The sequence below is a fragment of the Haplochromis burtoni genome, unplaced genomic scaffold (genome assembly GCF_018398535.1).
Source record: "Haplochromis burtoni strain Fernald_Lab_line unplaced genomic scaffold, NCSU_Asbu1 Contig_114, whole genome shotgun sequence".
Taxonomy (NCBI): Eukaryota; Metazoa; Chordata; class Actinopteri; order Cichliformes; family Cichlidae; genus Haplochromis; species Haplochromis burtoni.
The window spans coordinates 1,228,787-1,244,657 of NW_024582475.1; the positions used below are offsets into that span (position 1 = coordinate 1,228,787).

Below are 15,871 nucleotides of genomic sequence, written 5' to 3' on the forward strand. Positions count from 1 at the left end.
TAAAAATAAGTAAAAAAACAGTAGGTTGTTTTTTCTTTTGTTGTTGCTATTTTTTCTTTACATATTTTTGTCTTTCTATTGCAATACTGTGACTTTAAATAGGCACACATGTGCAATTAGAAATGATGGCATTAACACTGGATACCACAATCTTAACATATATGAATTCACACAATTACAACCAATTCTGAAACTCCATATGATTATCTTACAGCATCGTCATAGTAAATGTAACAATAGGTAGGGCGTATAAAATGATGCTACGTTGTATGAAATACTTCATTTACCATTTATGAGACCAATATTTGTAACAGATATTTTTTAAGACATCCTACAGACATGTCCACAGTCAGCAGGCACTGCAGGGTGAGCTACAAACCACTGCTGATATTCATGCATCAGTCTTTTTGCATGAACACATATAAAGCCTCGTTCGTCATTGATCCTCGTCTGGTCAGCAGATCAGGGTAGCATCTCAGCCTCCCCTGAACCTGTAAGTCCAGCTGGCAATAAGGCCCCATGATTATATGACCACGGCCGCCTCCGCAGCGAGGAAGGCCAAAAGGCGGGAAACCCTCCAAAACACCAATGTCACGCCACATACGTGAGCAGCTTAGAGGAGTGAGCACTTGAAGAATTTAATTCTCTTCGACTTTTTCTCTGTGATCTTGACCGGTTTGCCTGATCCTCCAGCACTGTTGTCAGTCTACAAGAAAAGAGTTGACGGTGAAGAAATGTAAATACAGACTGTGACACAAAGTACGGGATAGCGACTAATTAATGAAACTTTCTTCAACTTACCGACTTTGAGCTCAGATTATGCAGTATGTCTCTTCCCATGGTATAAAAAGCCTTGTGTGACATAAAAGACAAAAAGAAATATTACACATACATATACTGTGTGTAAGTCATGCTTTATGGTAAAGGCTAAAACATCCAGCTTACCTCTTCAACATTCAAGCCAGACTTTGCACTGGTTTCCAAGAATTTAACTCCATAATCAATGGCCAGCTAGGTGAAATAAAAACACAGATTTATATTTATGCCAAACGCTGAAAATTGCAATAACTTCAACTGAATTAGCTTGATGCTTGCTTTGTGGTAATGACTAGCTTCAGACTCACTTTTTCACCTCTGTCTTTAGACACCTGTCTCCTGTCAGTCATGTCGCATTTGTTTCCCAGGATCATCTTCTCCACATCAGACGAGGCATGCTGGCAGAATTAAATAAGACTCATTATTTATGGTTATTTAAAGTATGATACTATGAGTATTAAAAACAACTATAATTTACTTATAATCAACAATCACAGAATTTAAATTGCAAAAAAATACTAATAATATAACTAAATTTGGAACTCACTTCTTCAATATTTCTAATCCAGTTTTTTATGTTCTCAAAGGACTTCTCATTGCAGATGTCATAGACCAGCATGATACCCTGGGAAGGAAAATAATAATAATAACAATTTATGAACCCCGACGTGCAAGGGTAAGGTAGATATATAGCAACATGGTGAGAAATAAAAAGCTAACCATTGCTCCTCTATAGTATGCTGTAGTGATGGTGCGAAACCTCTCCTGGCCCGCAGTATCCCTAATTACACATCAAATCAACAACACAGGCAGCAGGTTAAAGTGCAGGTCAGTCAGACTTTCCAATAAAAAAAGGGAAAAAGCTCAGTCAAATTACACATACCATATCTGAAGTTTGACTCTCTTTCCATCCAGCTCTATTGTCCTGATTTTGAAGTCTATTCCTGTATTAAAGCAAGTAAGAGCCACGTAAGCTTAATCGGTTACCTTACACTATCCAGTTTGTCACATGCCTCACATACACAGGAAACCAGGCATTTCTGCAATTAATGGTAAAATGTGATCTCGTGTCACGTTTTAGAGGAACATATTTTGAGGAATAAGCAGAAATAGCTGCAGTGTAAATTTGCAGCGCCGATCAGGTTTATAACATAATTATCACAATACTGTTTTCAGCATAAAGGCTACAGTGTAACAGAAGTCAAAAGTCTTGACTGTGGCTTTGATTTCATTCTGTATTTAACCCTGCTAGGGCATCCGAGTCTTCAAGGACAGAATAGCATTATCCATTAGTCTCACACTCCTATTGTCTGGTTCATATGCAGTTATTTCCCTTTTAGGTCGTTTGTCCTTCTCCTTACTTTCATGAAAAAATTCACTAGCTTCTATTACTGACAGATCAATGCAGTAAAACGCTGGACTATGTGGATGCCGGCATTCGTTTTATTAGATTTATCCTTGGGGGGCGTCAGCAGAATACTCACCTATTGTAGATATGAAGGTGGTATTGAAGGAGTCCTCGCTGAATCTGAACAGCAGACATGTCTTGCCGACTCCGCTGTCTCCGATAAGCAAGAGTTTAAAGAGATAATCGTACGTTTTCGCCATTGAAATAAACTTCAGACTTCTGCGTTTCGATATTATAAGGCCGCAATGAAGCTGGGATCCCCCGTCTGGAAACCCCTCAGCTGTCTGTTGCAGACCCGGGCAGACTAGCGACAGCCCGGTGCCGAGAAATGTGACGTCAGTTCCCGCTTGGCATTGTGGGGCTTTGTAGTTTAAAGGGACAATTAGATTTTAACCATCACTTCTGGATACAGACTTCCAGTTTTGGAAATGCTCCTAATGCCCCTGGTACTTCTGATTTCTTGTGCGCCTTCTTCCTGATATTGCTGTCCGCTGGGTTTACATATCCCAACTGAGGTGAACTGATGGTCTCTACATGCATGATTCCCACCATGAAGCACAGAGGAAGAGGTGCGATGGTGTGGGGGTGCTACTGTTGGGTATTTATTCAAAACTGAAGGCACACTGAACTGACATGGTTACCGCAGCATCCTGCAGTGACATGCTATCCCATCCAGATTGCATTTAGTTGGACCATCATTTCTTTTTCAACAGGACAATGACCCCAAACACACCCCCAGGCTGTCTAAGGGCTATTTGACCAAGAAGGAGAGTGATGGAGTGCTGGGCCACATGGCCTGGCCTCCACACTTTTCACCTGACCTAAACCCAACTGAGATGGTTTGGGATGAGAGAAGGCAAAAGGGCCAACAAGTGCTCAACATCTCGTTGGACAACCATTTCAGGTGACTACCTCATGAAGCTCAGAGAATGCAAATAGTATGCAAAGCAGTAATCAAAGCAACCGATGGCTATTTTGAACAATCTAAAATATAAAAATATGAATTATTTAACACTTTTTGTTCAATACATAATTGTTCAATACATTCATAGTTTTGATGCCTTCAGTGAGAATCTACAATCTTCATAATGAAAATAAAGAAAAAAATAAATAAATGGGAAGGTGTGCCCAAACCTTTGACTAGTGTATATATAATTTTATTTTTTTAAGTGATAACCCTAATACGAAGATATTATAAATGTTTAGTATACTAAAATATTATATATTTTGGGGGGAAATAAAATATATATAATATATTTGGAAACCTCTAATCAAGTTTTATTTTTTCTGTTTTTTATTTATTTTATTTTTCTACATGCTCTTCACCATTTTCAGCACACTGTATGATTGCGAGTCATTCCCCGCTGCTCTGCTCTGAGATGCTATCTGTTTAATCGGCGCACATATGCGCAGAGATTTGCACAGCGAAAATGCCTGTAAGTTACAAAGTTTCGTATTAATTTGTATGCTTTTTTCAACATGGTAGGTCCATATGTGCATTTCAGAGACGATGTCCTACCGTGTTTACACCGTGAAACCTCGCAGTTGTGTTGTTGACATTGTTGCAGCAGCAACACATGGAGTGGGGGTTAGCTAGCTAACAATAGCTGACGACGGGTGGCGACTACTTGCTGAAACACCGTGGTATGTAACTAGTAGTTGTGTGATGTAACTTATAACGTAGTCATGTCGGACCAAAAAGTAGTCATCGCCTGAAAACTTTCACGACTGCATTTTTTGCGTTTAACGAATCACCTGTAGTACACACGAACAACTGTGGTGCTTACTTAAGATGTAAATGCAATAGTTAGTGTTTAAAAGAAGGTTTACCAAAGTGAGCTAAAAAGTTAAAACACGGTTTATCCCACTTATTTGACTGGACCTTTCCCTTCATTTCAGTTGGCCAGAGACCTTCTCCACCCGTCACTTGACCATGAGAGACGACAACATAAAAAGAAAAGACTTGTTCAGAGTCCCAACTCCTACTTTATGGACGTGAAATGCCCAGGTATACAATAAAGTTTATACTATATGGTCACCAGATGTCCCTCTTTATGTGGGTCTTAACAGCATTTTATTATTTCCTTTGATCCTACATATGGACATAGTGTCTCACATTTTGATTGGATCTAGTTTTCAAAAGCAACTGGGAAGAAAAGTAGCACACTCCTGCAGGTTTATATGCTACAGTCTTTTGCTGCCTACTACGGCCATGGTAGAAAATTGCAAGTCACCAAAAAACACAAGCTAAGCAGATTTTTGTGAAATTGACAGAGATAAAAGGAAAGGCTCAGAAACCTCTAAAAACCCAGTGAAACTGGTGACTGACGACTCTCAGTATTTGTTTTTTGTTTTTGACTATAGCTCAAAATGTCATGAGCCAGTTGATGATTCATTTGCACTGAAAGGCAATTGATAACTATGCAGAGCGGCAACTGAAATAATAGTTTTAAAGGTTATTGGGGTAAGAAGGAGAACACTTGTGATTAAAAAGATTAAGTAATTTTATTCTAGATGTATATACTTAAAAAGGGAGTTGGGAAGCTCACATAAAATCTGCTTTACAGTTAGCAATGTGTCCCACACAAATACAGTATTTGATTGGATCTAATTTAGTTGAAAATACACATGTACTCCCAAGTCCTCATAGAAGAGTAATAAGTTATGCAGCTGCTGTGATTTTAAGCCATTTCTTATTCACACGTTCCATGGCTGTCTTTTAATCACGTTTTACATATATGGCAATCACAGAAATGTAACAGTAAATATTTAACACCATTTCTTTGCAGGCTGCTACAAGATCACCACTGTGTTCAGTCATGCACAGACTGTGGTACTTTGTGTGGGATGCTCAACAGTGCTGTGCCAGCCCAAAGGAGGAAAGGCCAGACTAACAGAGGGTAAAAGATCCAGAACATTCTGTACCAATAGAGATGTAAATACTTGATCGTAAGTGTATGGGCACCATTATACCTGCTGTGTGGCACCTGGCAAAACGTACTGTACAACAAAGCCACCATTTCTATCAGTGGTGCTTTTTGTAATCTGGAATATTGTCATCACCCCTGCAGCCGGGTTGAAGACTAGTGCACAATTGTGGTGGTTTTTACTGATGTTTTAATAACAGTAAAGGAGCTCAGATTCAGAGATATTGCAACAATTTGAAAAACATTACGGGGAAAAAAGAATCTTTGAAAGAAGAATAGTCTTATATGTCATACTTTTTTGGTTTCCATATCAGCTCTGATGTGGAGGTGTTATCAGGTAGTTATACTGTGGGCTCACTATACTGCAGCAGATGCCTGCTGTTACAGTAAGCATAATTAGATGCAACAGTAATGCATTACCACTGCTGTGCAATGCAACCAGTGGCAGGTATACTGGGGCCTTTGAACTGCGCATAAATGAGATGTGAAAACAGATGAAGTAATTATGTTTTTTGTTCCACAGGTTGCTCTTTTAGGAGGAAGCAACATTAGATGGACATTGGAAACGTAATGACTGAATTTAAGCAGTGCCTTTTTATAAATCTTCCCATTGATTAAATGGTGTCCAATGACTAGTTATCATACAAATTTTAACTTTTAGACAAAAAAATTACTGGCAGAATTTAATACGCAAATCTCAGTAAATAAAGACAGCAATAAAAAAGTTTAAGCATTCTGGGTATTTATTGTACAAAAAAAGCATTTGACTTGAATTTCACCTTCACAGAAAGCATACAAGTCATCATTTAGGTTCATATGAAGAAATTTGTACTGTAAATTTCAGAAAACAAACAAAATACACACTTAAATAGAACATAACATGCACAAAAACAAACAAACCACTGACAACTTTAGGTGCACCCTTCTCCACTTGCATATTTGTGTCCCGAGTTTAATAATAAAAAAAACATAACATGCACAAAAACAAACAAACCACTGACAACTTTAGGTGCACCCTTCTCCACTTGCATATTTGTGTCCCGAGTTTAATAAAAAAAAAAAAAAAAAAAAAAAAAAAGGGATTGGCAACAGTTTTAAATGTGATGTCACAAATTTACAGTGTGAAAGGGACCAAAGGCATGGGTTAAACCTTTCCTTTTGCAAAACAAAACCCACATGCTCTACATATAGACTTTGACTACAATCACTGTGTCTGACATTGGACGCCGCCTCTGGGATTGTCATCGTCTTCCTCGTAAGCTTCACCACTGTAGTGTTTCTGTTGTGACTGCAAATCGGCCTCGCTTAGTTCTACCTCCTCCATGTCATCTGTGACCATCACATCCTCTCTGGGCGGAAGAAGTCTTTCCAGCTGGAACATCAGATGTTCTGGGAGCCAGTTTTTCTCTGGGAACTCCACCTGCAGGATTAAATGAATTCAAGTGAGCTGAAAACGTTTCCCACCCTGTGGCTTCAATTTAAATCCAGAATTGTGTTACACTGTTGAAATGATGTTCAACTTACCTGAAACTGAATAATAAGCTGTCCCCTTTCATAAGGTTCTTTGTAAAGTGGCATGCCCTCATTCATAACACATTTGACGTCATTGTGCTTAATGACTCCACCTGTTGATTTGAAGGAAAAAAAATAAAAATAAAAAATAGGAATCTATATTACCATTGTTCACAATCGGTCACCAGAAAAGCCAGCACTCAAGGCCAGCTGAATTCAAACACTTACCTGGTTGTGAGCTGATAACAAGCGTTCTGTTGTCTAGAGTCTGAAAGGTATTCCGGAATCCACACAGTGCCTCGACAAGTTTAATGTCCATCCTCATTATTAGGTTATTGTCCCGTCTCTGGAAAACTGGGTGATCCTTCTGATCTAACACAATAATGACATCCCCAGGTTCCAGGCCAGGCTCCTGGTCACCTTCTCCATGAAATGTAATTTTCTGACCGTCTTTCATACCTGCACAAGAGACGCATCATTAGCTAAACTTGCTTTTGAAAACAACAAGAAAAGCATTTTTATAATACAAATGTCTCAGATAGGTGAGAGCTTTACCTTTGTCAATATGAACTTCAAGGATTTTCTTCTTGCGTTCTACTTTCTGGCCATTGCAGTTCCTGCAGCGATCCTTTGAGTTAAATTTCTCGCCCTGTCCCTGACAGTCTGGACACATGCTTTGGATCTGCTGAATCATGCCTGGTCCCACCTGCTGCACCCTGACTTGCACTCCTCTTCCTTTGCAGTTTGTGCACTTCTCCAAAGCACCCTTCTTGCCACCATAGCCTATGATGAGAAGGAAAAAAGGAATTAAATATCTTTATTACTCCAAACACTGGTATTTTTGTTTCTCCAATTAAGTTGGTACTCACCTTCACATTTCTCACAAATTACATTCTTCTGGAGTCCGAGCTTTCTTGTTGAACCATTGTACATCTCCTCTAGTGAGACACTAAGCTGATGAACTACATTCTTCCCTAAAGGACAAATAAATAAAAAAAAGCACAACATTCATGTTATAAATGCCAGGAATACACATCACTTCAAACTGCATCTAGCTTGAAAACTCAATGAGCCACCTCACCTTTTCTCTCCCTCTGCATTCGTCCTCCACCTCCAAAGAACATATTGAAAATATCCATCGGAGAACCTCCGCCACCCATCCCTCCTTCTTTGATGGCTTGTTCCCCTCCTTGGTCATACAAGTCTCTCTTCTTTGGATCTGACAGCACCTCATATGCTTGAGAAATGTGCTTGAACTGCAAATACAAAACAAATAATTGAATTACTTTTAAAAGCGAGAATGAGTGACTCCACTAAAGCTATAACTTGAGTTTGTGTAGATTTTCAGTCATCCAGGTCATAGTAAGTCGATTATAACTTGTGTTAGTTTATTTGCTTCGATCCTTTATTAGGCTTACTTAACGTACGACTTGTGTTGTGACAATGCTACTTAAAAAAGTCACATAAATGAGGAATAAAATAGAATACAATAACAGCACATTTAATGTTAAACATTACTTTCGCACAGTAGCAAAAAACATCAAGTCAGTTCAAGCGTGCAGGTCTTCCTGTAGCCACACGCAGTCAGCTGCGCATAGATCATTCCAGAAAGTTCCAACTGGTCTTTAAAGTAGCCGGTTTAAAATTAGAAGCGGCTTTAACAGTAGCACGTAAACGGCTGAACTGCTACAATAAAACACGTTTAAAACTCACCTTCTCTCCTTCGTTTGGATTCTTGTCAGGATGATATTTCAAAGCAAGTTTTCGGTAGGCTTTTTTGATTTCATCCTGTGAAGCATTGGGTTCGACACCCAGAAGATCGTAGTAGCCGGTTTCGTGAACCATGGTGACTGTCCTAAAGAGGAAATAACACACACCACGAACACGTTACACACAAGGTTACAGCTTGAAACACACTGACAGCTGATATTAAACAAATAGCAAACCGCACGCTAGCTGCAAAACAGGGGCTAACCTCTGTTTTATCTCGTTAAACCCAGCGATAACGGACTGCTAAATTTCAGTATGCCTCACACGTTACGGGAAAGCAATACAACCGGCATTAAAAGACACACGGATGTCGCCCATATTCGCCTTAGCTATAGTCAACCTTAAATGAAACTGCTGGTATTTCTTCGTGACAATGATAATTATTATTCTAAATTGAAGTCTTTATGCCTTACTTTCCAGATGCTGCCTTACCAAGCTTTGAGTCGCCTTTGCTGTGAGAGTGCGGAGCGAAAGTGGGAGGTACTTATAGCCGCTTTGCAGTGCAGAACTTTCTGGAGAGCTTCGAGAAGCGGGACCGGATGTTTCGTTGGCGGAGAGAGAGGAGTCTAGAAGGGACCCGAGTAGGGGGACGAGGGAGGGGTGGAGGTTACTAGATCTCCTTCTTATATAGCGTGACCTACTTTTTCGAATGGTTACGTTGCCTTAGATGTCTCTATGAGTCCAGTGGGGCAAGGGCAAGAAAAAAAGGAACAAATATAGCATGTATGATCTCTAATAAGATACAGCCTGCTTTGTAAATGTTATATAACCTTCTCTAGAATATTCTTTAATTACACCCACACGTCTGGCAAAACAGAAACAATACTCCATCCCAAATAACTGCAATATTTGTTATGTGAGCTACAAATGTGTATACTTGTTGTTTATTATTGACAGATTTATTGCAGATTAGGTGCTCCTAAATTCCACATTTTATTACATTTTTAGGAGTGCTAAAGCCTGTTTTACCCTGTAACTCATGTGCATTAAGCTTGATTAAAATTAAATGCAGAGTGGTGTGATTAAGTTTTGAACGTGTCATTGTGTGAATTGGGAAAGGCTGTTTTACATGTGAAAAGCGAAGGTGATTTGAATTCAGGACATGTTCTTGAGCAACTGATTCCAATGCACTACCCACATGGTCTTTCCTGTTTGTTTCACAACCTTTAGCGACTTGGGAAGGCTTGCTGAACTGCAAGTTTGTTTGGTGTTTTTTTATTTTCTTAATCCAGTATATTCCCATAAATCACGTTTGTCCAAGTTTTGAAAGCAGCATTTTTGAGCAAGTTCAGAATGGAAAAGAAGGTCGATCATCAACTTGAGGATAGGTAAGCAACTTAAGATGAACTGTTTTTTGGTTTCTTTCACCTGCCTTCACCTTTTTTTTAACAGTTTAACTGTAAGATAGCTTCTAATACTTTCACCAGCATGCATGCACGGTGCATAAATGTGATGATGGTTTAACCACTTAGTCACTTCTGCCAGAGTTATTGAATGAATGTTCCTCATATTATAATATAGTTTTGCACCCAACCTTGGCACTGAGTCCACAAGTCCCAATTCCTCAAAAAGATTTTACTCATGTGTGTTTTTATTATGGTGATCAAGGATGTGCTTTTCCAGAATCATCCAGATGTGTTAATTTGAATTGATTTTGATTATTTTTGTCCTTTGAATACATTGTCATCTCAATTGGGAGAGAAATGTGATCAATGTTTGGATCAGTCTTTATATTGATTTGCAATGGCTCCTCCCCATCTACCATGACAACAATATTGACGAGCGGGAGCAGACAGTTGTTGTTTTTTTTGACAAACAAAGCAAGGGGCTTTTCCTGTGGCAAAGCCCTGGCATTGTGTTGGATCAACAAAGCTAAAATGAAACCCCTGCCAGAATTTGAGGTGGAGTGCGTGCGAGTGTGCTTGTAGCCCGTGTTTCCTCTGTGTGTTTCAGTGTGATGTTGCCAGCTCAGAAGACTACGGAACACACGCAGACAGATAGTGAAGAGCTCACCTTTATAGGTGAGTTATGAGCACTGAATAAGAAGACTTTTAGTGCCCAGTGATTTCATTTGCATTTCAGATATGATTTTTTTTCTTATCGCAGGACAAATAGATGTAAGTCAGGCATTTTCCAGCACACCTCTTGCTCCAGCCCATTCTCTTTGGACCACTGATGCTAGAGGTTCAGTCAAGCTGAGAATAGAAGAAGGATGTACAGAGGAACCCAACACAGTTCACCAGTTGTTTAAATCCTCAGTTGAAAAATATGGAAACAAGCATGCACTTGCCAGCAAGAACAACAACAAATGGGAAAAGATAACTTTCCTAGAGTATTACCAGTTGTGCCGGAGAACAGCCAAGAGCTTTCTAAAGGTATATTAAACAAAAGAACTAATTACATTTTAGGTACGTGCTAGACTACACTGTCAATGATCAGACTTTTACAAAGAAAAGTCCAAAACTTTGTTAATGTGTGCAGCTGGGTTTAGAGCGATTCCATGGAGTGGGAATACTAGGATTCAATTCAGCAGAATGGTTCTTCTCTGCAGTCGGTGCAATCATGGCAGGGTGAGAAGCGCACATTACACATCAACAACTGGACCTGGATTAAGCACTAATCAAACTCAGCCAATCACTGCACATAAATACCATATAGGTGTATCTCTCCTGTTGCAGTGAGACATTCAATAACTTCTTTGTTTCTCCTACATCTGTAACAGAGGAATAATGACAGGAATTTATGCCACAAACTCACCGGACGCGTGCCATTATGTGGCTAGTGACTCTAAAGCCAACATTATTGTGGTAGAAAATCAGAAGCAACTGGAGAAGATATTGCAGGTACTATACAATGATATGCACATGCAGTGGGTTTGATTCCACAGCGAAAACATCTTCTCCCTTGCTATTACAGATATGTGACAGACTACCCAATTTAAAAGCCATAGTGCAGTACAGTGGACAGGTTCAGCAGAAGATCTCAAATCTCTACTCTGTAAGTCCTCAGGACAGCACATAAAATGATACAGACCACTATGACTGTTGAGCCTGTGTTCCAAATGGTATATTTCTGCTTTTGGGTAGTGGGAGGAGTTCATGGAGCTGGGTCTGGATGTTTCTGAAAAACAATTGGATGACATTATCAGCAGTCAGAGAGCTAACCAGTGCTGTGTCCTGATCTACACTTCTGGCACCACAGGCAAGCCGAAAGGAGTCATGCTCAGTCATGACAATGTAAGCTTTCATGTGGCTATCAATGTGTGCTTGTATGCCTAATGTGTCTATTAACAAATCTTATTATTGTAACTATGACAAGCTACTTGAAAGCGAAGAAGATCAAATGCAAAAACGTAGAAATACCTCAGAAATGTGTTGTTGTTTGAGGTAAAACAAACAATTTTCTGCACTGAATGAATTTACAGATCACATGGACGGCCATTCATGCCAGCAGGGCTGGAGAAATGCAGCCAGCCGACACGAAACAGGAGTCACTAGTGAGTTACCTGCCTCTCAGCCACATTGCTGCTCAGATCTATGATCTCTGGACAGGCATCCACTGGGGTGAGCTGGTATACTTTGCACAGCCAGATGCCTTAAAGGTAAGTAGTTAAAAATATTTGATCATGTGATTCTAACATGTGTCACAAGAATATGCATTTCGACAGCATTCAGTACTACAAGATGTTTAACATGAAAATAGGTGCACTTTCATGGCTCAGATAAAAATAAACATTTTAGTAATTGTGGAGGTAATCATTTGAATAAGATATTGTAAAAATGCAGTATTGTGCAGACTGAATTCCCACACCCACAATGGTGTTCCCCCCCCGTTCATTCTTTTTCACATTTTGCACATTTGCTCTGTAGGGAAGCTTGATAACTACACTTCGGGAGGCTCGCCCAACATCCCACATGGGTGTCCCACGGGTATGGGAGAAAATGATGGAGAAGATAAAACAGGAGATTAGTCAGTGTGGATATTTGAAAAAGAAACTGGTTGCATGGGCAATGTCAGTCAGCCAGGAAACAAATCAAAAGTGTACGCATGAGTGAGTAGAGTTTTGATTCTCAATAATTATTTATAAAATGTGCATATACGTGTAAATAGATGAATTTTCCCAGAAGAGATGATTTCATTCAAAAGTTTCATTTGCAATTTTATTAGGGATGATGAAAAACCGTTCCTTTTTTACGTGGCTGACAGCCTTGTGCTGCAGAAGCTTCGGAATGAGCTGGGCCTGTCTTGCTGTCAGAAGTTCTTTTCAGGAGCAGCACCGATCAGTAGTGAAACCGTGCAGTTTTTCCTGGGTCTGAACATCCGCTTGTATGAAGCCTATGGCATGAGCGAGAGCACAGGACCTCACTTCATGTCAGGTCCAAAAGCTTATAAACTGCCGAGGTAAAAAAAAGAAAGAAGTTTTTTTCAAAATCAAGAATTGTAAAAAATTACTTGTGTTTGTGGTCCTTATGTTTTGAATTGTAATAAAGTCTAAGACACAGAAAACTCCTTTTTTGACCTATAGCTGTGGAAAAGTGGTGCCTGGCTGTCGATACAAATTGGCCAATGTAGACTGTGAAGGGACAGGAGAAATTTGCTTTTGGGGACGCAACATTTTCATGGGTTTCCTCAACATGGAAGACAAAACAAGAGAAGCTTTGGATGAAGATGGATGGCTGCATTCTGGGGACTTGGGGAAGGTTGATGAAGAGGGTTTCTTGTACATCACAGGAAGGATAAAAGGTAGCATAATCCCATCAAACAAAACTATTGTGAGAGTGTAACTGGACATTTTAGGTCACTGACACACACTGTGGAAAGAGCATGGTGTTCTGGGCAGAAATAAGACTTCTTTCTCTGTGAAGTGAGTCACAAACAGCTGAAATGTCAGGTTGTCTACGCCTTGCATTTAGAGTTGATCATCACAGCTGGAGGAGAGAATGTTCCACCTGTTCCCATAGAAGAAGCAGTAAAGAAGGAGCTACCCATCATCAGCAATGCCATGCTGATTGGAGACAAAAAGAAGTTTTTGTCCATGCTTTTAACCTTAAAGGTAATCTGCTGTAATTGTTCTGATTTCTCCAGCAACATAGCATGAATAGTGACAAGAGAACTGTTAAATGCCTTTCTCACTTACAAGTGTGACAATGATCAATTTAACCCTAATGTCATAATTTCTATGTATATGATGTTGGGATTTATCCCGTTTTTCAGTGTTGTAGCAATACCGAAACCATGGAGCCAACAGAGGAACTCAGTATGGAAGCTGTGGAGTTTTGCAGACAGCTGGGCAGCCAAGCAAGCAAAATGTCTGACATAACCGGTGGAAAAGACAAAGAAGTGTACCAGGCAATTCAAAAGGGGATTGACAGAGTCAACTCTGCAGCCACCTCCAACGCCCAACGCATACAAAAATGGACCATTCTGAGAAAGGACTTCTCTGTTTCTGGAGGAGAACTGGGTAAATTCAGCAGAACACTGTTAAAAAAAGATTAATAATATACAATAAAGGTTTATGCTGGTATACCATAATATCAAGACCATGTAACACAATACAGGTGCAAGTTGTATCGAATCAGTTGCACATTGCAGAGAATCTATAAATGATTTACTATTTTCTTGTTCCAGGTCCTACAATGAAGCTTCGCCGTCCAGTTGTCTTAGAGATGTACCACAAAGTTATAGAGAGCCTTTATCAAGGATAAAGCCACTTTCTACTGTGTAACTGTTAGTATGAAATCATGTGTCATTTTCCTTCATCTCATCCCCTGTGAACATGCATAAAATGTAATTACAGTACAGCACAAAAGTCTTGAGCCAACCCTCATTTCTTTTTATTTTGGTTCCAATGAGTCAAACTTTCTTATCATTTTTTGAAGTGTTCTTGAGTGGTCAGATTATACAAGAACTGCGCTGAAAAATTGTGATTACAGGTGTTAAGGTAGGATGAATCCAAATTTGACACTTGTGGTTCAAATCATCACTATGTACAATGAAGGTCAGGAGAGAGGTGCAACAGTGAGTGTCTGCAGCCATCTGAAAAACACGATAGAGGCTCTGTCATGTTTTGGGGCTGCATTTCAGCCATTGGTGTTGGAGGATCTTTCCAAAATGGATGGAAATATGAATGCAGAAGTGTACTATTGGAGTCTGATTCACAATCCAAGAGCATCTGGAAAGTATTTGACAATGGCTTCATTTTTCAGCATGACAATGATCCAAAGTAGTAAAAGCATTCCTAGACAGAAACAAAAACAAAATACACTTTTCAGTTGGGTTTGGCCTCCCAAGGGTCTGGTCCTAACCATTCTTGAAGCAGTGTGGGATCATCTTGACACATTAAATCTGAAGAAATTTGAGATATCCTTCAAGAAGCCTGGAGAAATATTCCTGAAGACTATTTAAATAAATTACAAGAACACTTGCTTAAGAAAGTTGTGGCCATACCAATTTGAACTGTACAAACTGTTTTTGCCTTATATCCTGTATTTCCTTGTAAGTTTGCACATTTCAAAAAAATAATTGATTTTCCATTTTCACTGCATACTATAAAGAAATGAGGGGTGGCTCAAAACTATTGTATCTATTCTGCAGAATGAAAAAAAGAGAACCACACATAGTGTTTAAAGGATATTTTATTTAATAAGTTTAAAGTTACACCATTTTAATGCAACTTTTACCTTACCAGCACTGATTTTGACTTCTTTAAAATGATACCAATCGTCTTGCCTGACAGGAAAATTGGTGGAAGTGCTTTATAACATTGATGAGAAAGACATGCTTCTACCCAGAAATCAGTTATAACAGCTATCAGAGTCATTTGAATAACACTGAATAAAAATTATGGCATTTCTCATGTCAGTGTAATACCAATTTTACAATAATTACATAAGCAAACAGTAAGTTTTCAAAAAACATTTAGTGAAAAAAATCTCTAATGTGTTTACAGATGGATTATCTAAGCAACTAAATGTGAAGCAGAGTTTGACTTCTTAGCATATGATTTGTTTGTCAAGTGGAATTTGTGGCTGTGTCTTCAAATACTATTGTCAAATACATTAAACACATTTCACCAATAAATAGATAATATTCACCACTGATACACAGGAAAATCACGTATGCATATTCCATATACACAAACCACTGTTAACACAGTTGTTTGGATTGTGCAGAGAGAAAAATTAAACATTCAGGATCTCAAACTCGTGAGTAGTTTTTTCTTTTTTGGTTGAAATGTGCGGATACAGCATGATATGGTCAAGTGGGCAAAACCCTAGTCCATATCCTTCATTCTCTGACATATTGCTTCTGTGAATTCTGAGCACTTTGAGTTCCCTCCCAGGTCTTTGGTCAGAACCTTGAAGATGAATAACATAAGCATTATAAATTAGAAAACAGGGCCCTATTTCAGGAAGCCAGTTTAGTGCAAACTCTGAGT

General features: G+C 39.1%; 5 protein-coding genes across 9 annotated transcripts in view; 2 read left to right on the plus strand and 3 right to left on the minus strand.

The window, feature by feature from the left end:
* Positions 1 to 277: 277 nt before the first annotated feature.
* On the minus strand, positions 278 to 2,563 carry LOC102288779 (ras-related protein Rab-8B). Its single transcript, XM_005928743.3, has 8 exons — positions 2,301 to 2,563; positions 1,700 to 1,760; positions 1,537 to 1,597; positions 1,364 to 1,441; positions 1,125 to 1,214; positions 946 to 1,011; positions 802 to 852; positions 278 to 706 (listed from the first exon to the last, which is right to left on the minus strand). Exons 1-8 carry the CDS (start codon positions 2,422 to 2,424, stop codon positions 614 to 616), a joined length of 624 nt encoding a protein of 207 aa, XP_005928805.1. The 5' UTR covers positions 2,425 to 2,563; the 3' UTR covers positions 278 to 613.
* Positions 2,564 to 3,558: 995 nt separating this feature from the next.
* rps27l (ribosomal protein S27 like) lies at positions 3,559 to 5,875 on the plus strand. Of its 2 annotated transcripts, none has more exons than XM_005928744.2 (4): positions 3,559 to 3,660; positions 4,124 to 4,232; positions 5,014 to 5,124; positions 5,675 to 5,875. In XM_005928744.2, exons 1-4 carry the CDS (start codon positions 3,655 to 3,657, stop codon positions 5,701 to 5,703), a joined length of 255 nt encoding a protein of 84 aa, XP_005928806.1. In that variant the 5' UTR covers positions 3,559 to 3,654; the 3' UTR covers positions 5,704 to 5,875. The 2 variants fall into 2 exon arrangements, with proteins under 2 accessions (XP_005928806.1, XP_042079497.1); XM_042223563.1 differs by lacking the exon at positions 3,559 to 3,660 and adding an exon at positions 3,702 to 3,868.
* A 314-nt stretch (positions 5,876 to 6,189) lies between these two features.
* dnaja (DnaJ heat shock protein family (Hsp40) member A) lies at positions 6,190 to 8,986 on the minus strand. 2 transcript variants are annotated; one of them, XM_005928747.3, is made up of 8 exons: positions 8,866 to 8,986; positions 8,377 to 8,518; positions 7,745 to 7,919; positions 7,533 to 7,637; positions 7,219 to 7,446; positions 6,892 to 7,122; positions 6,676 to 6,776; positions 6,190 to 6,571 (listed from the first exon to the last, which is right to left on the minus strand). In XM_005928747.3, exons 2-8 carry the CDS (start codon positions 8,506 to 8,508, stop codon positions 6,356 to 6,358), a joined length of 1,188 nt encoding a protein of 395 aa, XP_005928809.1. In that variant the 5' UTR covers positions 8,509 to 8,518; positions 8,866 to 8,986; the 3' UTR covers positions 6,190 to 6,355. The 2 variants fall into 2 exon arrangements, with proteins under 2 accessions (XP_005928809.1, XP_005928811.1); XM_005928749.3 differs by having other exon boundaries at positions 8,847 to 8,925.
* A 105-nt stretch (positions 8,987 to 9,091) lies between these two features.
* Positions 9,092 to 15,635, plus strand: acsbg1 (acyl-CoA synthetase bubblegum family member 1). 2 transcript variants are annotated; one of them, XM_014335641.2, is made up of 14 exons: positions 9,092 to 9,761; positions 10,387 to 10,454; positions 10,540 to 10,808; positions 10,915 to 11,003; positions 11,156 to 11,276; positions 11,350 to 11,430; positions 11,520 to 11,669; positions 11,858 to 12,034; positions 12,303 to 12,484; positions 12,601 to 12,834; positions 12,959 to 13,176; positions 13,347 to 13,486; positions 13,648 to 13,894; positions 14,062 to 15,635. In XM_014335641.2, exons 1-14 carry the CDS (start codon positions 9,727 to 9,729, stop codon positions 14,136 to 14,138), a joined length of 2,088 nt encoding a protein of 695 aa, XP_014191127.1. In that variant the 5' UTR covers positions 9,092 to 9,726; the 3' UTR covers positions 14,139 to 15,635. The 2 variants fall into 2 exon arrangements, with proteins under 2 accessions (XP_014191127.1, XP_042079494.1); XM_042223560.1 differs by having other exon boundaries at positions 12,640 to 12,834.
* Positions 15,051 to 15,871, minus strand: part of idh3a (isocitrate dehydrogenase (NAD(+)) 3 catalytic subunit alpha) — a 7,879-nt gene continuing 7,058 nt past the window's right edge. For both annotated transcript variants that reach the window (XM_005928753.2, XM_005928752.3), the window contains one exon: positions 15,051 to 15,790. In XM_005928753.2, the coding sequence (XP_005928815.1) occupies positions 15,707 to 15,790 (84 nt within the window). In that variant the 3' untranslated portion in view covers positions 15,051 to 15,706. The remainder of the gene's footprint in view (positions 15,791 to 15,871) is intronic.